Source organism: Orbicella franksi, chromosome 13, assembly GCF_964199315.1.
Source record: "Orbicella franksi chromosome 13, jaOrbFran1.1, whole genome shotgun sequence".
Classification (NCBI taxonomy): domain Eukaryota; kingdom Metazoa; phylum Cnidaria; class Anthozoa; order Scleractinia; family Merulinidae; genus Orbicella; species Orbicella franksi.
In genome coordinates, this window is record NC_138157.1 from 4151165 (window position 1) to 4176935 (window position 25771).

General features: G+C 38.6%; 2 protein-coding genes across 3 annotated transcripts in view; one reads left to right on the forward strand and one right to left on the reverse strand.

The window, feature by feature from the left end:
- LOC145465572 (adenosine receptor A1-like) overlaps positions 1 to 19217 on the reverse strand; it is a 29794-nt gene extending 10577 nt beyond the window's left edge. The window contains exons 1-3 of one of the 2 annotated variants that reach the window (XM_081449348.1): positions 18495 to 19217; positions 16758 to 16957; positions 4269 to 4367 (exon numbers count right to left, since the gene is read on the reverse strand). The gene's annotated coding sequence lies outside the window, so the exon portion shown is untranslated. Of the gene's footprint in view, positions 1 to 4268; positions 5284 to 16757; positions 16958 to 18494 lie in introns of those variants that run through there. The other variant, XM_081449347.1, reaches the window with a different exon arrangement.
- Positions 6208 to 9762, forward strand: LOC145466155 (ATP-dependent DNA helicase RecQ-like). Its single transcript, XM_081449918.1, has 3 exons — positions 6208 to 6603; positions 7192 to 7437; positions 8101 to 9762. Exons 1-3 carry the CDS (start codon positions 6220 to 6222, stop codon positions 9760 to 9762), a joined length of 2292 nt encoding a protein of 763 aa, XP_081306044.1. The 5' UTR covers positions 6208 to 6219.
- Positions 19218 to 25771: the final 6554 nt, after the last annotated feature.

The window sequence follows — 25771 nt, forward strand, 5'->3', positions numbered from 1 at the left end:
ATGCAAATATAAACTGAACGCAGCAACCTCCGGTCATTTTGGATTTGTGTTCGAGGAAATTTCGGGAAGGCAAATCACATGAATATCGTGATGTCATCGTTTTCAAAAAGATCCATTTGCAAAACAGTACTGTCCACACGAAAACGAAACGCCAGCGTTTTCAAATTCCTCCAGTTTGAAGAGCGTTTTCGAAAAGCTCCATTTTCGTGACGGATATTAATGCAGACGGTAGGCCTAACCGAAAAAATACAGCTGCGTTTACAAATTTCTCCGACGTGATGTGGACGGGGCCTTTGCAACTGCTCCCATACAGTCATACAGGTAGTAAACTATAGTTATCGCACGTGTGATAAAATTTCCTAGGGCACGGTTTCTAACTTAACAGCGGATTTAAAGATGGTGAGAGTGAACTTGAGCGGACGGCAAAATCGACATTTAACATTATGCGTAATTTGCCTCAGTTTCGCTTTCATTAAAGAAAGTTGTGAAAAAGTCATTACGCACCAAAATGATAAATATTATCTGCAGACAGCAGCAATTTAATCTCTAACTCCATTGACAAAAAGCAAATGAATAATGACTGGTATACATTTTATATGATAAAAATTTTATCTGCTTCCTAGCTTTTTTTTACGACGGACCAAATATCATTCATTGAAACCTACCCGTTTATTAGTTACATTCTGTTTCCTTTCATTTAAAGATTCTTGTGATAAAACGAATAGTATTTGGGATAAAACCGCTTGATTTTAAGCCCAGCATTGGGTGACACCTCAATGAGTTAAGGATGACATTTAATTTGAAAGTTTTGGCGATGCTTCACACAAATTTGATAAAATATACAGACGGTCACAACGGTCTTGCCAGACTGATCAGAAATTTAAAAACTAGCTTTGTTTTGGCAAACTGCAGGCTTTAAAATCTATTAAAGGTTATGACTCTTAAATTGTCTTTAATCCTCTCTTTTACCTCTACACTCAAAACTACGGTGTAAAGGTTCAAAATTTGTTAAAGGCTCCACGTTGGGTAAGAATGTTTTCCTTAGAAGTTTTCGAATATTAGTTCTTAGGACCAGCTAGTGGAAAACACTGTCTATAATTTTAGCCCCATTAATCTCGCTGGTATTACTTTATTCAGCGACGTTCCAATAGACTGGAGGAACAACATGTTCTATTTTGCCGGTTGTGATGGCATTGTGCTGTTTGAATGTTTCAATGGCTTTTTTGAGACTTGAATAAGTAAACATTTGACACGACTGAAATAGAACTTACCAGTTAAGCCTTATTTTCAGATTCCAGTTACTTGATGAATAGATCTTTATCGTAAACTTGTTTGTCTTGTAGCTTGTAGTATTTAGCCTTAGTTACCAGCAAAAATAGAGCGATTTCTTGAGAGAAACTTCTGCCCCTCGCAGCTGTTTTTTTTTTGTTTTTTTTTAATTTGGAGGTGAGTTTATTGACTGCTTTTAGATTGGTTGGGTTTTGTTTTAGTTTCCTTAATTTTCAATAAATGTTAGACAATGCCTTAAAGTGTGGATCTCGGCAACACGCGAAACAGAATGACTTTGTAAATGCTTCTCAGCAGACGCCCCCTGTTGCGTATATGGCCTGTCTTACCATATTTGGACTGAATATGTGCTTTCCAGCTGTATGTGTCTTACATGAAGTAGGCATTAAAATGAGTTAAGTTGCATTTCAAATAGTGTCTTGTTGTGCCATTCGCCTCGCCTCCCTTGACAAAAACGTTCAGCTATCGAGTACGACTCATATTATATTCGCTGTATGCACCTGGGCAGAAGGAGAATCAACAATTAATGAACGAGGTTGAGCAAAATATCGTAATTTGTCAGTGGCGAGCGGATCAATAATGTGCCGCAGCCGAAAGCTGAAGAAAATAATTGATCTGCGAGACACTGACAAAATCACGATATTTTGCAATAACTGAGTTCAATAATTGTTTTATCAATCGAGCAACATTTTTTTTTCATATTTACATCACACTCTGATCTATAGCTCAAAAAAGCGATCTGCTATTTTTCACACAAGAGCGAGGTTATAATTACGCATGAGCAGAATATTATTTGTAGCAAAACAGGTTTAGACGGTAGTCCGCATGAGCAGACCATTGTTTGTAGGCAGCTATTTGCAGGTCACGTGGTGGACTTTCGGCCAATGACTAGGAAGAAAAAATTGCATCGAATGATAACAGCATTTATTGGTTACACACTGCTTGGATTTATTACATTAGATGTTAGCTCCCCAGAATAGCATAGGCCATAATATGTTAAGCTGGCATGCTAACTGAGTTGTCTTTGCCAAGCAATTAGAAACCTTAAGCAATGACCGAGGCGGCGCCAGGAACGACGGCTGGTAAAATGGATTTAATTTTACCTTTCAATTTCGTAGCTATCTGAATCTGCTCAGGACGCCAATCTGTCTGAGAACCTGCTCAAGCTAAATTTGTATTACCTGCGACCAATTACGAAACATTTGCCGTCGTCAAAACAATATATAAACCCTGAATATTCGTTCGGCTTATTAGCGTCACCGTAATCGGCGTTAGAAGAGATTTCTTTTCGGCTTGATAAGCCTTTAGTTAATGGAGGGAAATGGTTAAGAAGCCCGGTAAACATCAAAGAAACAAACAAACAGGCTAAGATTTATATGTTGGAAGGTTCTTGACCCTTCAAATCTTTTGTTTCATACTCGCAGACTATGCATGAATTATGAAGTCGCACTGCTTCTATTGGTTGGTTGTATGAGCGCACATGACCAGCTTTCGTACTTTGCCAGGTTTTGAGCGGGGTCAACCCCAAAATAGCCAACAAAAACATGCAACAAAGAACTTTGCCAAGTTTTCTAACCATTCCCTCTACTGTGATTAACTATGGTAAGACAGAAGCACTCCGGTTAGCCTACATGCATCTGAAGAGCAATTTGGCGAAATTTTGCGAGACAGTGCTAGTAGCTAACCGGAGTGCCTTTTAACGCCAACCTACCACTTAACTGAGAAGATTGTACGCTGTTCAAAACATTATTCTCGTTAAACGTATTGACTATTTATTATATGGAGAAGAGTGTTTTACTGGGAACTAAACCACTCGTAGATTCCATACGCCACTTCATCCGGGACCCGAGTGGCGTATTTTCCCTATGTTACCTTTGTGAGTGTCGTATCGTTCAATGACGTCACGATTCCCGCCTTTTGCTTTTGTTGAATTGGTTTCAATATTTAGTCTTCATATAATAAAAAGAACATTACACGTTGGCTCGAAGATATGAATTTTATGTTCTCGTGGCAAGAACAATATCTCACTCGTTCGCTTCGCTCACTCGTGAGATATTGTTCTTGCCACGAGAACATAAAATTCATATCTTCTCGCCACCGTGTAATATCCTCTACATATGGGAGAGTCTTTGTTTTCAATATTTTCCTCATTATCATAAGCGATACAGATTCACATGGAGTTACAAAAATATTAGTTCTGAATATTAAAAGGCACAGCGCAATTACCTGTCCCAGTGAACTACTTGAGCCCGGTGTATTGAATACGTTTTGTGCGACGCGGGTTTAAAAATTTAAAATTTTACAAAGAATGCACGAGCTCATTAGAGATTTTATCACCCAGAAATTTTGCAAAGCCAATTTCTCCTTGAACATTACACCCAAAGACCCAAACATTTCTCCAATTACTAAGTTTCACAAGCTCTTTAAACGTTTGTAGTCAATTCGTGTTTAGCGTGATGCTTTCTCTGGACATTGCCGCGTGTTAATATAAGGAAAAATGTAAACAAGATCGCCAGCAGAGATTCTCCAATTCAAATGTGCTAAAAGAAAAATACAGAACCTTCTTTTTGCTTACATAGTCAATAGGGCTCTGGTTTATTACTTTCAATGTTGCCACGTATATGCTTGCCTGCTTGTGATTGGTTACCTCATTAGTTAAGATATTCCTTTACACATTAGCTTTCCATAAATTTACCAGCATTTAGACTACAGACGCCGAATTATGTCTTTAAAGTAAATAACTTGTTAAGTGCTTGGAATAAAATTTGCAAATACCAAAACTGCGAATCAGTTAAATTTTAACACCCAAAACTATAGTTAACGTTTTCCTTCTTGATATATAAGCTTGCTGTAATTATCTCTGTGTTTTACAACTTGTGTAAATTTTTGCAGCGAAGCCTCTAAAGATGTATGTAATTTTTGTAACGAGACACGGCGAATAACAAAAATTTTAGGAACACTAGCTTGTAAACATTACATACCTCTTTAACCTCCTGCTTTTCTCTGGTCTTACTTTTGTTTTTCAGTCGTACTTTGAAACAAATAAACCACCGCACAACAGAAATGCAAGACGTCTAGATCTGAAAGACATGTATGCAGACTGAAAAAATACAGTTCATAAATAGAAAGAGAATTATCAGACCACCTTTGTTCCTTCGAGCATATTTTGTCTCTTTTTGATTACAACAGTTAAAGAAACTACCCGTTTTTGCGAATTAAGTTTTCCTGTCTAATTTGGTCGACCGGAGTATGGTTCGCCAATAATAAGGTTTCGTTTTAAACCCTTCAGTACCTGAAATATGGTTACGTCCTTGTTCACGCGTATTAAACTGTCACCCTGGGTTTAATTTGAGCAAATAGCTCCTATTTAGGTCCCGTCCACATTACGTCAGAAAAGTTTGAAAACGTCAGCCTTTTCACTCTGACAACGCATCAAATGTTTTCCGTCCACACTACGCCGGAGAAAATTAAAAACGCAACAATCTCCGCGGTCATTTTGGACTGATGAGTATCGTGATGTCATTGTTTTGGAAAACGGCTCGGTTTTAAAAAATGTTTTCCGTCCAAGGTTAAAACGCAAAGCCGACGTTTTCAAATCCCACCGGTTTAAAGAGCGTTTTCGTAAAGCTCCATTTTCGTGACGGACTAGTGCGAACGGTAGGCCTAACCGTAGAAATACAGCTGCGTTTTCAAATTTCTCCGACGTAGTGTGGACTGCGCCTTAGCACCTGCTCTCATACAGTTATACAGGTAGAAAACTATAATTATTGCACGAGTGATAAAAATTCCTCGGGCACAGTTTCTGATTTAAAGATGGCGAGAATGTACTTGACCGGACGCAAAATCGAAATTTAACATTCTGCGTAAATTTCCTTAGTTTCGCTTTCATTTAAAAGAAAATTGCGGGAAAGTCAGTAAGCACCAAAATTATGAATATTATCTGCAGCTAGCAACAATTTAATCGTTAATTAACTCCATTGACAAAAAGCAAAATGAATAATGAATGGCATACATTTTATATGATAAATATTTTATCTGCTTTCTAACTTTTTTACGATGGCCCGACTATCTTGAATTGAAAACTGCCCGTTCATTAGTTACATTGTGTTTCTTTTTATTTAAATTTTCGTCAAAAAAACCGAATAAAAGCTGAGTTGCGATAAAACTACTTAATTTTAAATGTCACTTCAGATGAAGTTTCCATGTCATAAGAATGACGTGAATTTCTAGCGATGTCTCACGCAAATTTGACAGAATATACAGACAGCGACGGTCTTGCCAGACTGATCAGAAAATTAAAAACTAGTTTTCTTTTGGCAAACTGCAGGCTTAACATGTAAAATTTATTGAATTTGATGGCTCTTAAACTGTCCGGCTTTAATCATCTCTTTTACCTCTACACTCAAAAATACAGTGCAAAGGTTCAAAAATTGTTAAAGGCTCCACATTGGGTGATAATGTTTGCCTTTCAAGTTTTCGAATATTAAATCTTAAGGGCCCATTAACCGATTCATGCGCGCGCTCGCGCGCGTTGCTAAGGAGGTGACATTTCACTTCGGTTACTTACGTCAGCCTGAGCGCGGAAAATAATAACAACTCAAAAACTTGCAAATTCGCTTACATTTTAGAAGTTTTTCTTTGTGTTTCACAAAATACAAAGCAAAAAAAAAGTACAAGCAAAGACAAAATGAGAAAGAGAGATAAACAGGAGCAACAGAGAGAGAAAAACTAGCTCCGTGTGGCTTTGTCTGATCTTACCGAAGTGCGCTGGTAGTGTAAATTGCGCACGCGCTGATAGGGTAACTTCCAATATCTATCGGGCGCTCTCTCCTCCGCAGAGGCTCTGACAGGTTTTAGGTGGGGAGAGTCCGCTGTACGTAGTGAGTGCAGGCGTAATAAAATGGCGAGAGCGGCCGCGAGAGCCTCTGCCAGATGTCACGCCCAATATGGCCGCCATCTGGGGGAGGTAACTTTTCATCAGTATTCCTCACCGGGGTATGCCGCACATGTTTGTCGGTCAGCAAAATGGCGGCCAGATTGGAATGTCCTGTTCTGCGGTTACGCGATGTTCAAGTACAAAAAACGTATTTGGATGCGTGGAAAGCTGGAAAACTTTGTTGTCCTCATAAAGACTGTTTGTCTGAAAGTATTTTGCTATGTAGCGATGGTTTAAAGCATCACTTCAGAATTCGACATTCGCGAGATCCGCCATGTGGCGATCAAGAAATTAAAGAAGGAAAGAATATCTTAAGGAAACGTTTGGCAGATGAAACTCTGAACAACTTATTGATTCTGTCTCAAAAGAGAAGAGAACAAGTAAGGTTTCTTTGAAGTGTTGTTAAATTCATTGATTATCGAGAACGAAATTTCCTTGTAGTGCTGCTAAACTTAAGCTTATTAGTCATATTTTTCCTCGACCAAATAAATGCTTTTCATGTGTATTTTGAAATGTACTCGATCAAATCGCTGATATATTTCCTGTAAGAAAAATATTGCTGTAAAAAGGAGCTTTCTGTTCAGCAGTATAATCAAATTCGATAAATTTAAGCTTCAGTTGAAAGACTTTTCGTTAATAAACAACAATCCGTACCAAAATATTCTTTTAAAAGCAGCACAAAAATACATGTAAGATATGTATTAAATTTCCTGTTTTCTTGTTTTAAATAAAGCTCAGGAATGGTTGATTCGTTGATGTGTCAGTCTTGTAAATAGTCTTTATTTGCTGGAAATCCCCTTGAAAACTTATAAATTATTCCATTTATTATTTTATTGCACAAACACCAAAAATACTTAACAGTCAAAATAACTTCAACTAAATACATACAGTTGCAGTTAATTTTCATCTTTAACGTTGCATAATTAGTTATTAAACTCGCTGATCACCTGTCTTCTATAACAATCCAGAATTCAGCTCATTATGAATCATTCACCATTGAATTCAATGATGAATGTTTTGCCTTAGTGGCAACACACGAGAAAGAGGCAGCAAAGCTGTTTGGCCTTTACCTTTGGCATAAAGGAGTATTGAACTGGCTGGAGGCTGGAAATAAACCTGTAACAGTTGCCGTGAAGAACAAGTGGTTGGGGTCAACATTTGCCTTGTGGCGAAATAAGGAAAAAATCTATGCAGAAGCCACGTTTCATAAAAAGGTAGCTAGAAAGATAAATGGGGTAATTGTCTTTGTCCCACTCCAAATTTAATTGTGGATGAAAATATGAAAGACATACCATAGAATAAAACAATGCATTCTGTTTGTTGTTGGATGTTTTAAATTTTTATTCTTTCATTTTAACTTTTAACTAAATTAACATACACAGAGTAGAATTTTGAGACTTCCAGAACTGCACCTAAAACATACAATTTTTACCCATAAAGACAAGATTATTTTCTGACTCCTCTGGGTGAGTGCTGTAAAATTCTATCCTAACACTAGTATTTAAAATTAAGTACCTTTAAAGAAATTAAAAAACACCATTTCACAAATTATCCTTACTGGTCTCAAACATTTTCATGAGTACTAGTTGAGAGAACTTGTATACACATCAAGACATAAGTAAATATTCATCATTGGAGATCATTTCTTTAATTCTCATTACCTATGTGTTACAATTCACTGATAACAGGAGAACATTGACCAGCAAATTAATTAAAATTAACCTCTGTTTGCCCAGATATATTCTATTCTTTTTGGCCAATTTTCTTGTTGAAATCAGCCACTGCCATGCCCCCCCCCCCTAAAAATACCTTCACCATCTTCAAAAGAACTGCTTCATGTGGCAAACATAATCTTTTGTCTGCTATTTAAATTGTAGTTTCAGGCAAGTCCACTACCTACTCCTGCACCTGAAACCCAGCCAGTTCATGCTGGAATTATGCAAGGGGTTCCAGATGCCGTGTCTAAAGAAGATGAACCTCTCCATGTCATGAAGACAGTTTTCGGATATGATTCCTTCCGTGAGGGACAACAACAGGCCATCCAAGCCATAGTTGAGGGCAAAGACTGTGTAATATTGATGCCCACTGGGGGAGGCAAAAGCTTAACTTTTACTATTGCTTCCATAATTAAGCAAGGTCTAACTGTCATTATTGAACCTCTAAAATTTTTAATGGAAGAGCAGGTTGCTGCTCTGAGGGAAAAAGGTGTGTCTGCCTTTTACTTTAACTCTTCACTCACAGACACAGAGACGGATTTTGTAGTTCACGGTCTTACTCGGTTTAGGTTCCAATATGTTATGCTTTTTACTAGTCCAGAATGTATTTTTAATGTAAGACTTCAAAATGTCTTATCTAACTGGAAAGGCAATAGCCGGCTGGCCTTCATTGCCATTGATGAAGCTCATTGCATCGATTCCTGGGGAGTTGGCTTCAGACCAGATTTCACAAGACTAGGAGAACTAAAAAAGTTTGGAACTGCAATGGCAGCTTTTACTGGAACAGCAACACCCCATACTTTGCAGGTAGTTATTGACAGCTTAAAACTCCAGCAGTGTACTGTAATCAAGACATCTTTTATGAGAGAGAACCTGTTTATTGAAGTGCAAGAGAAGAAAGACAATGCAAAGAAACAAGTGGCCACAATACTACAGGAGAAATTTCAGAATAGTTGTGGAATTGTTTACTGTGCAAGGCGTCAGGATGCAATGGACATGGCTCAAGAGCTAAAGAAACACAACATAAGTGTCACATATGTCCATGGCACCCTAAATGATACTGACAGAAAGAAACATGAAGAACTGTGGAGCAATGGCAATGCCAAAGTTATGTGTGCAACAAAGTGCTTTGGAATGGGAATCAATAAAGAAGATGTACGATTTGTCGTTCACCTAACATTCCCAGAATGCCTTGAAGACTATTACCAGGAAATTGGAAGGGCTGGGAGAGACAGAAATCCTGCAACATGCATTGCTTTGTTCAAATTTGAAAACCGGTCTTTTCATCTGCATAACATCAGTAAAATTCAAGATGAAGGTAACAGAAATGAAAGGTACAATAAACTCAATCAATCCAGCTATTTCTTTTACAACTCTAATGTGTGTAGGCAGGTGGGTCTACTATCATATTTTGGGGAAGATGATTCAATCCCTTGTGAGGAGGCATGTGATGTGTGCACAAGAGGACCTGTAGCAGAGGAAATACAAAGTGACAAGACAGAACTTGCCAAAATTGTCATCCACTGTCTGATAGAAATGCAGCCACTTGGCCATGGAAAAGTGACTGTTACTTTGCTTTCTCAAGTTTTAATGGGATCTGCATCAGCTGAGATCTTAACTAATGGTTTGGATAAACTTACCAGTTATTGCAAGGCTAAGGAATTTTTACCAGGAAGAAATGGAAGAAAGCTGTTGGTAAAATTCATATACTGCCTTATTCTTAAAGGTTTCCTCAAAGAGAAAATTGATGGAGCATCTTCCAACATTCTCTTAACTGTTGGTGATGTAAATGGCATACTATCAGGATCAGACATGTTGACCTGAACTAAAACATAATTAGCCTCAGTAAGAGCTTAACCCTTTAAACCCCATAATCAACATACAAATTCTCCTTGATCTCTGCACTTTTAATTTGCTGTTTCTGCAGTTATGAGAAATTTTTGTTTCAGTTTGAAGGTAAATTCTCTTTGGTGATTGACTTAATATTGATATTGCAAGGAGAAATTTGAAGTTGATCACACTAGGGCCTTAAAGGGTTAATGCAGCACAAAAAATCCTGAACTTGTATCCATGACTGTTTTAATGATCCCCCTGGGGTCATGCAAACAGTTGACAATAATTTCATGTAAATACTCGAAAGACCAAAAAAGTACATCCTGAGTGATTAACTGGGTTTGCTGTTGTCAGCTTTAAATAACTAAGTTTTCTTTGGTCCAAGGTTATTGACTACTGGTACACAATTTTTCTTTATTTGCACCTTCCCAACAATCTGACTATCATTAGAGCACCTAGGAATAGCTTCTACATGTAAAATGATAGAATTAACCTTCAAAAAATTTGAGGGAAACTTAAGAAATAATTATTATAAATTGTGTGACTTCCTGACTTGCAATTGGCTCTATTTATTGTGTTGTTCCAGAAAACATCCATACCCCTCCTGCAGAAGGTTTTTTATCCCCTCAAATTTGTAATGACCTTCTGTGAGGTGGGTATATGAATATTTTCTTGAACTGCACATTTTCTGTCTGTAAAAGACACTTGGCAATTAAGTACTTCATGTTACACTTCGTTAGCCTTTTAAGCAGTGGATAAATACTTTCATAATTGTAAAACTTCACACTGCAAATTTCAAACTTAATTTGTCAAAAGGTCAAAGTGTATGTCAGGAAAGGATTCATACAGCTTATCCTTGAATTTCTCTGCAACCTTTTTGGTGCCCTTCTCATTGACATCCAAATGACATTTTTGAACTTTACCACTTGGTTTGCCACTGCCTTCAAGAGTATACACATCAGGGGGGTCATCCGATTGAACTCCATTGAAGAATCCATTTTTTAAGCAAAACCACGTGCCTTTAAGCTGGTCTAGGAAAGAGTTTGGAACAGAATGTCTTTGGGTGGTGTGCTCATCACAACCTTGTTTGGAGGAATATGCTTTCCTGACAGCTTTAAACAGATCAATACTAGACATTATCCTTTCACACATCTTCACTGAGGTATGTCCTAGAATGGAAAATTACAGACATATTACATAAGTCAGGTTTTTTTTTTCATATTTATAATAATTTCTATACTATGACAATGTTCTGACAACTACTTAAAGACTAGACATTTTAAGTGATAGAATTTTTTTTTTTGATATTTCATGTTCAATAGGTGTCCACAACATTAAAAGAGAGAGTGCCTTGCTTGGCCATCTTTACACAAAAATAAAGTTTGATCAAATGAATTCATTTTTGTAAGGTATTTGATTGGTGATGATAACGATAGTTATTTATAACATAGCTAGCAGAGGCTTGCAATCAAATACCTCCATTGTGCTCACTAAAGCATGAACCAGTTGTTAACTGGCAAATATATATGATTATTTAATTCATTCACAACTTATCTTTAGACCTGTGAGCTATATGAAATTTACAAAAGTTGACATGACAAAAATTGTTACAAAACTGAAATTTTCCCCCAAGAACACATGCTCTTAAGTTCGCATGACATGTATCAATAAAACTGTTTCCTGCTATACATTGTAGTCTGGGCAACATTACAAAATCCATGACGTCAGAGGGTAACAGTACACCTTTGCCTGCAAATGTTGAGGGCCATCCTTATGTATTAATTATGAATTATAACAAATCACTTACTCCCTTAGGAAATCAATTAGTTAACTTTGTTTTCCTTGAACAAAATTAACTGTTTTCCCTCAGGACCAGTCATTTAGTATCAAGTGTATTCAACTGAGTGTCAAATTTGAATTAATTTCATCACTCAGACAATTTTCCCATATGATTAGGGCACTATTGTGCTGGTTGGTCAGGACCACCTGTCATATCATTACAACTGAACTGCTCTTACCTGACACATAGATCTTGAGTGGCTGAACTATTTCAGCTTCCACAAATGCATCCAATTCCATGGCTCCCCCTTTCTTTCCAGAAAGGTTAACTGCACAATTCTTTTGAAGCAATTTGCGGAATGCCAAAGGCCATTTTCCAAGAAAATTGACAACATGAGCAAATGTTTCTGTGAAATAGTTCTTGAAATTCAAATGAGCATAAGTGGGCAACTGCAGAATATAGCAAACCTCTCTTGCTTGGCCTAAAACATGCGATGTGGAGATGTCAAACAGTTCAAGGAGAGGCCCATAGTACAGGAACATTCTTGAATAGTACCTGAAAGCAACATTCCTTTCACTTGATTGCTCTATCCATTTAATGAATGCATCATATATCACATCATTGTGGTTCCCTGACTTTCTGAGGCTAGCTGACCTATCTCTCGGACCTGGATAACAGTCACTTTTAGCAAATTCAATTACAGCAGCTATTCCATATGACCTAGCACAGTCTTGTACTGCTTCTTTTATTCGATCTTGATTTCCTGTCTCAAACTTTTTCTTCTTGAAAACATCAGAAATGAGCTTTGGTCTCTTCATTACCTTGTTGGCAATGTAGTGGAATCCACCAGGTCCTTGTTCTTTAAAACAGGTTTCACAAAGGTATCCTTTTGTATGCAGATCACCTGGTATTATCCCTGCCCACTCGTAAGCTGAAGCTCTCCCCATCACTCCCCTGATAGTTTTGCAGGTGCCTTGATCTCCTACTAAGCCTGTAACAAATCCTTCCAAGTTATGATCCACCTGTGATACTGGTTCATCAGACCCATCCCTGATCAAAATATCTGTTCTCTTAAAGGAGTCATCATAACCTGATATGTCATCATCCTCATTATCTGACGTTTGTGGGTTCAGTACTTCATATATTTCAGCTAGTTGCATTTGTTCTGCAATTTTAAGTGGGCATGGAATATTTGTGAACAAAGGCCCTCTCACACAAGCTCTGTGATTAACCAGAAGTTCACAGACCTGTTTGTTTTTCTTTATCACTGCTATTACAAGAGGTGTTGCACCACACATTTCTTTTGCATTTGGGTTGCAGCCAGCTTGCATAAGACAACAAGCAAGGTCATAGTTTCCTTGTTCCACAGCCATATGTAACAAGGTACGGCCAAGATGGTCTCTAACATCCTGCAGGTTAATGTTGCTCAAGTCTTGAATAACACGTTCCACTGAATCACTTTGTTTAGATTCCCACACCTTATCTGCAATGTTATTATACAGCTCAGTGAAAACTTGATCACACTTTGCAAAGCGACTCTTAGCTTGCTGAATAGTTGTTCTATTTTCATCATCAGAATCACCTGCAAGCTCATCATCACCATCATCATTTGTGGTTAACTCTTGAGAACTGTCAAACTCTTTTTCTGTTGCCTCCAAGGTTTTTAATAAGTCAGCCATTTCATCTCTGTGTTCATACAACATGATTAAAAACTCAACATGTTCCCTGGCTTTTTTAAGGCTGAAATTCCTGTTCCTTTTGTCAAATGGCAATGTTTCCAGTTTGTCCACTTTATTGCAAAGGCCAAATTCCTCAGCAAACTGATCTAGAATCACACTTGTTCCTGTAAGGGTTGCATTATTTTCTAATGACAGAGGTAATATGTGAACATCAGTCTTCACTGTGGACATACTTGTGTCAAAAATGTTTTCAATGCTGGGAATGCTCAGTTTCACATTCTGTTGGGTACAACCATCAGCATTTGACAACCACTGGTTACATTGTTTTTCATTCATTTCACAAATGGGTTTTTCATGTGGTGGAATCTTGTTCAATCCATCATAAAGCAACTGGAGAATGTAACTTTTACTGAACTTCTGCCAAATTAAAAAATGTTCATTACAGTTTTCCAATTGTATATTGTTAGCATTCCACCCTACCACATTGTCCTGGTTCTGCAGTGAAGTGTCAGGTGTACTCAACAAATCTTCAATGCCAGTGATGTCTGGGTTTAGTAATCCTCTAACAGTGAAGTTCCACATGTTCACCTTTGGCACCTTAAACAACCTATGGTGTCTTTGATATCCCCTGTGAATGTTCACATTGTCCAATAGCAAAAACAAGGGTTTCTCTGCTGGTATATTAGAGTGCAGTTTGTCAAACTTTTTCCTGTTGTACCTGTCCAGGAATGACATAAGAGTGTCCCAGTGAAGAGTTAATCCAACTTTATTCAGCATATTGACCATTCGTGTACCAGCTCCATAAGCAACCAGAAGAATTGTAAAAACTAATGTTACATCATTTTGGCACTGATTGTTTCTCAGGCTCATTAATAGGCTTAGAGAGTGAACTGCTCCTTTCTCCTTTCTCCTGTCGTCACTTGGAAAGAGAGTCTTAACAATGTCAAAGAGAAAGGGAAACTTCTCTGCAACATTGTTTACAAGATCTGTAAAAATCTCCTCATTGATAAAGACTTCCTCACCACTTCTCAATCCAAAACTTAATGTTTTTGATAACAAGTCTACCTCCTCTGTAAGTTTTGTTTTCTCTGACTGAGAAAGTGTGGATGACTGATCAGTTCTCATTAAAAATTGAATTTCACGCTCATAGATCTTGTCAAGTAATTCTGATTTAGCAGTTAACAATTCAGTTTCCGTTTTGTAAGCCAACAAAAGTGCTTGCAAGGCATTAGTCTCTCCAGCAGTTACCTTGGCAATAATATCCTCCAGAAGATCATTTCCTCTTTTTCTTGACTCAGCAATAAGGGCTTGTACATTAGCTATTTCACTATCCACAGTAACTGTTCCTGATTTATCATCTTCACAGTTAAAAGAAACTGCTTTTCTGATGTTAGTATAAACCCCTTTTCTTTTATTTAATTTGGAAGAGGGGAATGTTTTTGTTACAGCACGTGTGGCCAGCCCTTTCTCTTCTTTGTTTAACTGTAAAGCACTGAGAATGGATTCTTGTGTGGCTTGTTTCCCTGGACTTTCCACAAACCTTTCTTGGAGAACAGAAGAAAACGTTTCTTTCCTGTCCTTGTAAAATCGTCCACTTAAATTCTGTCGAGACCGTTTACTGGTGGGCTCAACCTTCGATGGTGTTAACTGTCTTTTCTGTGGGTCATCTAAAAAACCAAAGGAGGTTGTGAGGTTTTCGTTTAAAGGATTTACACATGGCAAAATGGCCACCAAAAGCACATAAAGCACTTAAAATAGAGCATTTCAATAACACAGCATATATATACAAAAGGAGATACGGTCGGATGTAGAAAAAAATTAAATAAGATTGAAACGGATTGCGATACCGATTTTTTGAAAAACTAGTAGACGGAACAGTTTTCAAAGTTTAAATCGTTTGTTTGTAACTTTTTATATGCTTAATTGTTACTTCCGAGAGACAGATTTGTTTGTAACGAAGCTATGGCTTTGTAAAGTTAGTGAACTAAAGGCCGAAATTTAATAAACGAAATGCAGCTAGTAGGGATAAAAGACAAAAAGAAGACATAGAAGAGGAATATTTACCTTCAAGAGACATCTCTTGGAAGGAAATGTCAAGCGCTTCCTCTCTTGCTTCCGCCATTTTGACATTTGACCTCCAAAAAACAACGTACTTGTCACTACTCCCCATAGTTTCAGCCAGGTTCCAGGGGGGGCTTCGGAGAACAATATTTTTGCTGTTTTTTGCGAAAATATGTAACGTTGTCTGGAAAATAACGATTGCTAATTGTAGTAGCATACCTAGCGCTGATTTTTGCCAAGTTTCAAGCTCGCAAAGTCCGCGAGGGCTGAGAAATTGATCAATGTACCAGAAAACGACAAGGATGTACCAGAAAACGACAAGCTTCTGGCAGAGGTTCCCCGCTCAGTGGATCCCGTTCTTTTGCGCCTGCACCCACCTTGCCCAGCGGATTTTTACAACGAAAGCCCCATTGGGAACCTCTGCGGAGGAGAGAGTATCGGGCGCACTTCCGGTTTCTTTAAATGCTAAAGGAAACGCGGTTTTTCATTAAATCCAGCCTTTTTCGACGAATTTCGATTAAAGCCAATGTTGGAAACATAGTTATGCATTCCTTTTTCGAAATCATGCTTTTTTCAGAGAATTACGAATTTTTCAATATTTTGAAATGCTTTCAAAATCCGACCTTTTAGAAATGAAACAAAATCGATGCATAGCGTAATGAGGATTTAAATTAAAATATTAAATCAATGAAAAAAATCCCGATAAAGTAATTTGCCTGGGAGCCTTTGCATTTTTTTCTGTATTAGTCACATGACCATGGGCGTGGCCTGATGACATCATCACTAATGTTACTGATCATGAAAAAGTTAAAACACATGAAATAACTCTGAACTAACTAAAAATGATGAGGTTATATGAGAATAAATTTTCCTTAGCAACGGCTCGAAAAGATCGGTTAATGGGTCCTTAAGACCGACTCGTGAAAGTCGCTGACTGTAATTTTAGCACTAGCCCCATTAATCTCGCTGGTATTACTTTATTCAGCGACGTTCCAGTAGCCTGTCTGTAGGAACAACATGTTCTATTTTGTCGGTTGTGCTGGCATTAAGCTGTTTGAAAACAATTTTAATGACTTTTTTGAGACTTGAATAAGTTAACATTTGACACGACTGAAATAGAACTTACCAATTAAGCCTTATTTTCAGATTCCAGTTACTTGATGGACAGCTTTTTATCCTAACCTTGTTTTTCTTGTAGCTTGTAGTATTAAGCCTTAGTCACCAGCAAAATACGAGCGATTTCTCAGAAGAAACTTCTACCCCTCACAGCTGTTTTATTATTATTATTATTATTATTATTATTATTATTATTATTAATTTGGAGGTGAGTTTACTGACCGGTTTTAGATTGGTTGAGTTTTGTCTTAGATTCCTTAATTTTCAAAAAATGTTAGACAATACGTTTAAGAATGGATCTTCGCAACACGCAGCGTCGCGAATTGCGAGCGCTTACAGTAGAAACAAACCTCTACTCAACAGATGCCCCCTGTTGCGCCGGTATATGGCTTGTCTTACCATATTTGGACTGAACATGTGTTTTCTAGTTACATGTGTCTTACACGAAGTAGGCATTTCAAATGGTGTCTTGTTGTGCGATCCGCCTCGCTTCTCTTGACAAAAACGTTCAGCTATCGAGTACGACTCATATTATATTCGCCATATGCACCTAGGCAGAAGGAAAATCAACAATTATCGGACGAGGTTGAGCAAAATATTGTGATTTGTCAGTGGCGAGCAGATCAATAATTTGTCGAGGCCGAAAGCTGAGGAAAATAATTGATCTGCGAGACACTGACAAATCACGATATCTTGCAACAACTGAATTCTATAATTGTTTTATCAACCGATCACCATGTTGTTTTTTTTCATATTTAAATCACTGATAGTTCCATAAAGTGATCTACAATTTTTCACTCAAGAGCGTGGTTATGATTACGCATGAGTAGAATTTTGTTTGTAGCAAAGCACGTTTAGACGGGACTGGACCTTTATTTGTAGGCATTTATTTGCACGTCACGTGGTGGGGACTCGGTCAGTGAAAAGGAAGAAAACTTGCATCGAATGGTAACAACGTGCATTGTAACACATTAGATATTTGCTCCCCAGAATAACATAGGACATACGTTGGTATGTTAACTGCGTTGGCTTTGCCAAGCAATTAAGGTGGCCAAACACAGTTTTCAAGTGCCTATGCCTAATTCACCATTACTTTTAAACTATTTATGCTTTGGCGCCCGTTTTTTGCAAGAGTCAAGGTTAACCACAAAAGGGTTTATTCTCGCATTTTGGCTAAGGTGTGTGCTGTTTCCATGGCAACGGAGCTGGTTAAAAACAAGGCTTAAAAAATGGTTTTTGCTTATTCAAAAAAAATCCAGTCGTTAGATTTTTTTCATCATTTGCCCACTACGAATTGACATTAAATTCCTTCTGTCAACACTGTTATAATACTAGTAATAGTTATCACTAAATCTGCCCCTGCCTTCTTTTATTTCTGCTGATTGAAAACAATAATATTGAACATTTTTGTATGAACTAAAAAATTTATTTTTTGTAAACTATAGCACTCATACTGTTGCAGTACCTTAGGCGTCTCACCATAAATATGATCCAAACAATCAACTAAGTTAACTAAACCAACACATTCTGTTTAACTCATTCTATCACATGATATTCTTTACATAATACTCTCACGAAGCATTTACAGCAGAGCAGTTTACCGTATCTCTCATGGAAACAAATATTTCTTTTACAAAAATTTCACTCAGTAGAACTTTATAGGAAAAAAAAGGTTAGAAATCTATAGCGAAACAAAAAAATTAAGCCAAACTACTCTGCTGTTCCAATTTGATGCTGATACAAACCATTTGTCTTGATATACGAGCAAAGACAGCAAACGTATCTCGAAAGCAGAACGGAAGTCGATTTTTTTCCGAGACGTAAACAGAAGTATCGCCTTACAGTCACCATATATGCAAATTAGAGTCAAGCTTTTTGACCTCAACGAAAACGCTGCAAAACAATTGCCTTTACATTTGGATCCCTACAAAGTCACCCAACCGTCACATGAGCTCTACGCTACTTAGGATTACTCAATACAAATAAGCGATCCGAGTAAACGAGATACCAAAGGTAAAACTGGCGATCGGAACGGGATTTAACACTGGCCTCGAATTTCTAGTATACTTCAGAATTTCTTACGATACCCTCTGAGTTGCTTTTCTCCCAAAATCCATCTTCAGGATCTTTGAAATCGTTTTCAATTCGTCCCAGATGAGAATTTCGGCCATTTCGAAGCGAATTCATTTGATCGCGCTAAAATCGTCATGCAGGCCATATTGCTGCATATTGTAATTGGAGAGCACTTTTTGACCTTGAAATGCTGCTCGAAGATGGCGAAATGCGAACTCGTGGTTGGGAGACCTTGAAATGCTGCTCGAAGATGGCGAAACGCGAACTCGTGGTTACAAGAACCTTGAAACGATGCTAGAAGATGGCGAAACGCTAACTCGTGGCTGCAAGAACCTGGAAATCAAGCATATCATGTACCCGACACCACTCAAGCCGTTTTGTGAGCCCGCGTTCCTTGCCCTACATTACCCGAGACCACCGTGCGCGCCTAGTTTCATCAAATCGAGAACGCTTTGCATACTACCAACACATTCCTTACATACTACCAACACATTTCTTACTTTTTTGAAATTCCTTGTATGTATACACGCGGGGAATCCTAGGGGAATCCTAGGGTGCCTCCTCGCCTCTGGGCCACAACCCTAGGGGGGCAAAAATTTTGACATAGACGATTTTCGTAATTCGCCGTAAATCGTTTTCACTGCATGTTCTGTATTATTAAAAATTCCCTATGTCAAAATTCAGATTTTTTGTGATAGATCATGCACGTGGTCTCTGAACTATTTTTTTTTTCTTTTTTTTTTTTTTTTTTGCCAAATTTCTTGAAATTCTAACGACTGGACCGTTAGAAATCGGCAAGTTTCTGCAAAAGCAATCGGTCTCGATTTTTGAGCAACTGCGCATGCGCTGCATTTAACTGGGTTCTTTCGATAACAAAGAAAAAGCTGAGAATTGCTGGGTTCTTTGCATCGTTAGCTTTTTTAACATATATTTGTAATAAAAGACTAAAGCCATCAATACACTACATTCAATAATAGAGAAAAATAGCACAGATAGTCCTGGTGTTGAGTAAATAAAATGATCTCTCTATCGACGGCATCACCGGGAGCCCTCACATCCGTTTAGAATATGAATACAAGATTAAACTCCCTTTCTCGTGCGTGTTTTGTGTGTTATGGCGACCATTTTGAATTTTTTAATCCGCGCGCGGTCTGCTAGTTCGAGGTCTGGAACCGAAATTACGGAAATCGCTCGGAGCCTGCTCGGAGCTCTAAGAAAATGACTTTATTATACTCGGTGAGCGATTGGATCCCCCGAGAATTTGCGAATTTTCCCGCCAGTCCCAGACCTCCGTAATTTCGGTTCCAGACTTCGCACTAGCAGACCGCGTATTAAAAATTCAAAATGACCGCCACAAAACGTTTATCGTATGCGGTCCCTTGCAGTTTCTGGTTTCTCATTTATGTATTTTCGGACCGTAGGTCTTTTCAGATCCGATACACTGCGTTTTTAAAGCATGGTACTGGCCATGCGGTTGAATGTTTAAATGTTTAGGGTGGCCTTGTCCAGCCACATTTGTTCTTTTGCTTTTCGAGACACCAATTTTGACACTATGTCTCCTTGCGCCCCGAAACAAGTGATGTGGCAACGCGTGTTTCGGGGCGCAAGTGAGTTCAAAGTACGGAACTTGATATATTGAACGGGTCATTTTGCATATCTTCGCTACACAGTGCTGACGAGCCCCAAGAAGGGCGAAACAGCTGTCCACTGTTGCGATCCTACTTTATCGGCTCTTGTCATGTTGGTGTCTCGAAACGTTTTTCACGTAGTATCAGCCTTGCAGTCTATTGTTTGTCTACAAAACAAAAAACACGCGCGATAAAGGTAGGTTAATCTTTTATTCATATTCTAAACGGATGTGAGGGCTCCCTGTGCGGCATGTTTGTTGTTGCAATCCTTGTGCGCGCGCTGGATGGCATCAGCAAAAGCGCGCGCGAAAACTATGTTCGGCCACCTTAAAACAGAAGAGGACTACTACTGCTGTTATTTTAATCAACCGAACAGCCCCGCTGAAGGAAACCTTGTTGTCTTTTTGCGCCATTTTGCTTTCTTCTTTCGATAAGGACTGGCATCTTAGTCTGCAGCTGTGTCGCGCCTCGTGAAACTCTCTCCAGTGTCTGTTCCAGTGAAGACCTTTGTCAAAACAGAACCCTTGCAATCTGCAATTATGGCTCCATTGCTAGGGAACTTTTCTTCTTCGGATGTTATTGCCTGGAGGTTTTAAATGACAAATTTAGTGGGTCTAAGAGGAATATCAATTTCTGGGTCGAGAGGGAAATAGGGTTTTAAAATCATACATCTTGAACTGAAATAGGGTTATAAACCCAGGAATTACGTAAAATGTAATAGAAGTGACAAACCTGGAAACACACTGCGAAAAGCGAAAGCCAAATGATCCGTTTGTGCAGCATTTTATGGAAACGCTTCGACGGTTCAAACGCTGAGAGAATAAAATAAATATATCCTATTAGATGTTTTGGTGTGTAGTATCGCTGTTTATTATATAGACACGAGTGTTTTACTGGAAAATACACCACTCATAAAATTCATACGAAACTACATCCGGGACTCGAGTGGCGTATTTTCCATTTCCTCACTAGTAAAGGTATCGATAATTTCACTGATATCAAGTTTGTCTCTTAAATTGTACTTAAATTCGTTGGTGTAACAGGGAAACATCTTCGGGTCTTCCTCGAAAGTCTTCGGCAATCTTCGGCAATCTTGGGACATTTTCGGTAAATGTTCGGCAATTGCAACGTTCGTGTGACCTTCGGATAAGTTTTGGAGAATCTTCAGAAATCTTCGGAAAGTGGTCGGAAATCTTCGGAAAATCGTTAAAAACGCCGTCATCAGTACGTCTATGTAATAAAAAGAACATTACTCGTTAGCTCGAAGATATGAATTTTATGTTCTGATGGCAAGAACAATATCTCACGAGTGAGCGCACCGAACGAGTCAGATATTGTTCTTGCCACTCGAACATAAAATTCATATCTTCTCGCCACCGTGTAATATCCTCTATATATTTTTACGAGTTGTGCCGTATTTTGAAGGGCCCTTAGGGCGAGTCAAACTACAAACAACTAATAAAAATATAAAGCGATACTACACACCAAAACATCTAATAAGAAATTTATTATCCAACTGCTGTAGTCAATATATTTATCAGTGAAAGACGGAGAGTGTGACAGTTTTGTGTGTGCTCGCCGACCTGTCCGGCATACAGGTTTTCTACTGTACAAATAAGTGTACAACATCGCTGTATATTTGTACTGTTATTTGGACGGTATTCGCTGCAGTTGGATAATAACTCATGTTAATACTTGACGTGGCATACGAAATCAGTTGAATATTCTGCACTCAGATTCAAATTCATCTACGAACCACGTACATAATCAAGAGAGTTATTATACATATCATTTTGATATCCAGCAAATAATTAAGGTACATTTACCTTAAAAAAATTCTTAGCACTTTCGCAAATCATGCTCGTCATATTTTCCCTTGGGTTCGGGTGAATCCCGAGTCTAAACTCGCTTCGCCACTTTAAATTGAGAAAAGACTGGCCTATCTGATGGTGGTTTGCCGGCGGGCAGTTAAATGCTGGGGGGGGGGGGGGTGGTAGCCCTGCAATGGACTAGTATCCCATCCAGAGGGGAGTAGAAATACTCGTAGTCGCTTCATACTACAGAAACCAGGATAAGCTCCGGCCTGATGGGCCACTTGGCTCGTATGCAGATCTTTTTTACCTTACCTAGTTGTCAAAAGCAAGTTCCGACCCTTTTAAACCGAAAACTGGAAAAATACTTCGCTCCTGTTGGAACTTGACATTAGAAATCTGGAGTTCAGTCATGATGAAATAATAATTGTGTCGCGGCTTTGTGATCTGAGTGCAAAGTCCAAGGTGGGACGATTTGATTTGTTGTTGTTTCTTTTATCTCCTAAAATTAAAGAGAATTCAAGAAAAGGTTGCTGTAGTCGTTATTTAGTAGACAAGCCTGTGGTTAAGTGGTTCGCACAAAGATGTACGTATAGAAATTACGTGCAAAGTGAGGTTTAACTTCGCAAGTTTATTACCTACCATAACACTTGCTGGTTACAAGGCATAGCGGTCAACCTATAGCATACAATTCGCGACAGTCCCTTTCACGCTCGCTGAATAAGAGATGTAGAAATGTTCCGCGCCCAAAAGTTGAACGTTTAAGTAAAGCCCCGAAATAATTGCCAATACTCAAAAGCGAAACCCAAAATTTAAACTAGCAAATCCTATACCTACCTAAAACTTAGGACAAAGAACTATGCAATTGTAAGGGAAGAGGGTGTGAACAAAGTAACCAAAAGTTGCCAGTCTTTGAGTGGGATAAAGGCACACGATTAAGGAGAAACAAAAAGGTGCAGAAGAAACTCACCCAAGGGATGGCAGCCTGAACGTCAGTAACCCGATTAGGGCATTAGACACCATTGCAGGTTGTCGTGGGAGGAGGAGAAACGATGCGACAGACGTGCATAATAACATAAGTCCAAGGTAATAGTACAAGTTACAAGAACATAGGTGTAAGAACCAAACGCAAAACAAGGAGAACATATTACTGAATAGTACAAACCAAGAAAACAAGCGTGTAGCAATTACACCGAGCCAAAGGAATAGTGCTGCAAGAGCTCGGAATGCGCGAGGCAAAGCAACGTTGACAAAAACATCACTAAATTGTACAAAACATAATAAAGCGTGCAAATAAAAGGAGCTGAGGGAATAGCACTGCACAAACCCGATGATTGTGAGGCAAAGCACGCATTCAAGAACAATACTTAATATAACAAAGCCTGCAAACTAAGGGGAACCGAGGGAAAATGCACTGCACAAACCCGATGTTTGTCAGGCAAAGCACGCATGCAAAAACATCCCTGAATATAACAAAGCCTGCATACCTCTAGGGAGTCGAGGGAAAAAGCACTGCACAAACCCGGCGTTTGTGAGACAAAGCACGCATAAAATAATAAACAGTTCTGCGACTTAACGGTAAATTAACAGCGTGAAAATACTTAAAGGGCGTACGGGAAGGGAAACCAAAACCAGGCAACGAAATATGGGACAATAAGTGCACAAAACAAGCTCGTAAAAAAAACTAAAAGCAACAAACAACAAGAAAAAGTTCTGTTGTATCAGTAAGAGTGCCAGATTTGGGTTTCCATAAACTGGACCTACTGTACGCGTTTAGTTCAATTGAAGGAATCAGGAACTGTGCAAACAGCATGGACGAGAACTTGATCATCCGGCATAGGATACAACACGTGAGGTTACGAAGCGAAGGATTCTTACGCGAACTGGGCTGAAATGAGATGCAGAGCTCTTATTTAAACTCGCCTAATGTAAGGGACCGTTGCGAATAGTTAAATAATTAACTTAGAAAGCTTCTTGAACACGAAATTTAAGAAATGTTGGTTTCTTTTTCGTTTTAATTGATCAAGCGCTACGATTACATGTAACAGAAACCTTCAAAGGTTTCAATATTTTGAGTAAGCAGTATTTGCCTGCGGCTTAAAAGCGGCAATGCTTCTGACTCGACAGATCAACGTGCTCTCTAACAAAATGAGAAACCCTGTCGCACTAAAACGTTGTAAAACGTCAGTTCATTAGAGGGTCTTACATCTGATGAAACTAAAACTTCAGAAGGATTGGTAACTTTTAGTTTTGGAAAATGATGATGCCCAATTGCTACACTGATTCATGCTACATTTCACGTGCAAATCAGAAATCCTCTCTGTCCTGGGGCCCGTTTCTCGAAAGGCCCGGTATCTTTTCGGGCCCGAGAAGCCATTTTTAGTTAATCGGTATTCAAAGAGAGAGGGGTGCATATCACTGAAACTTCTTGTATGAAGAGAACCTCTGTTCGTATTAAGAATATGCGCATAAAGCAGCTCTGAAGTCATAAGGCCTAGGTTTGAGATTTTGCTACGGCTTTTTGGGTGCGAAAACTTTTCGGAACCTTCGAGGAACGGGTCCCGGGCCTCTTTTACGCTTTTATATGAAGGATTTTATCCACGCTTCAAATCGAAGACAGAGCAGGAAACATAAATCGATTAGCTTCGCAATACTTTTTTTTTCCCTTAATTTCTGTCTCATTAATTTTATCCCAGAATACTCAACTTGTATGCAACAACTGAAATCGGGGAGGAGAAGGGACAGGTGTGCTGGTACATCCGTCTCCTCTGCCTTCCAGAAACAAAACGAAACAAAATCGAGACATCGTTGCTACAATGAACATCTCTTCTGACATCACGGGCAGTTCTGAGACCATTATCCATCGTGCGGCGGATCCTACAGCTCGATCACATCCGCGTAGCTCATAAACCATGATTTAAGTTTCAAGAATTACTGGATAACGTTAACGACAGGGACGAGCCCAACGACAGACAGGGAAGTTTACAAGACAATCGAGCTTCCTTCAGCGACGAGACTGTTAGAAACCGTAACACAAGACTGAATGAACATGCATGAGCCATGATAATGATGTCAATAATTACATTGCTGAATATCATCAACTTGCAAAACCACAGAATAGACCATTTTACAGTTGTCTGCTCAGTGACCTGGCCTTTGGATGGCAGCGAGGCTGGAGTTGACCTTGTTTTGATAAAGACCTCACTACTTTTGTCATGTAAATGCACCTTGTTAACATCAGAACAACTTGTTTTACACAACAAAAGCAGTGAGGTCTGTATCAAAACAAGGTCAACTCCTGCCTCGCCGCCATCCAAAGGCCAGGTCACTGAGCAGACAACTGTAAAATGGTCTATTGACTGCGACTCTGCAAACTCCACAGTACAAACTATTTTCAACAACTGACTCTCGAAGGCTAATGCACTAAATTAAAATAAAGCCTCTCAACAGATGTCAGCAACTACCGGCCTTTAAAAGCGACTTATTCACGACATGAAACAAAACCGACGGACGGATTTTCAAACAGACCGACTGATTGAAACTCACTAGAACTGACCAATCACTGCTGACAAACCTTACACGCGTCTCAGAGCCAATTACATGACGGCTAAACTGACATACATAAATACATACATAAACTTCATTAACGTGTCGAAAAAAAATATTTAGCCGAGAGGAAACACCCCTCTACTAACTGTGGACACTTAATATAATTAAAAACCTACCAACTATATTGTCTAATAAATTATTAAAACGCCTACCTACTATTAACTAATGAGATAAATTATTAAAAACTTAGCCAAGAAGAAAAAGAAGAGAAAAAAAATCATTCTGTTATGAATTACAAAAAAT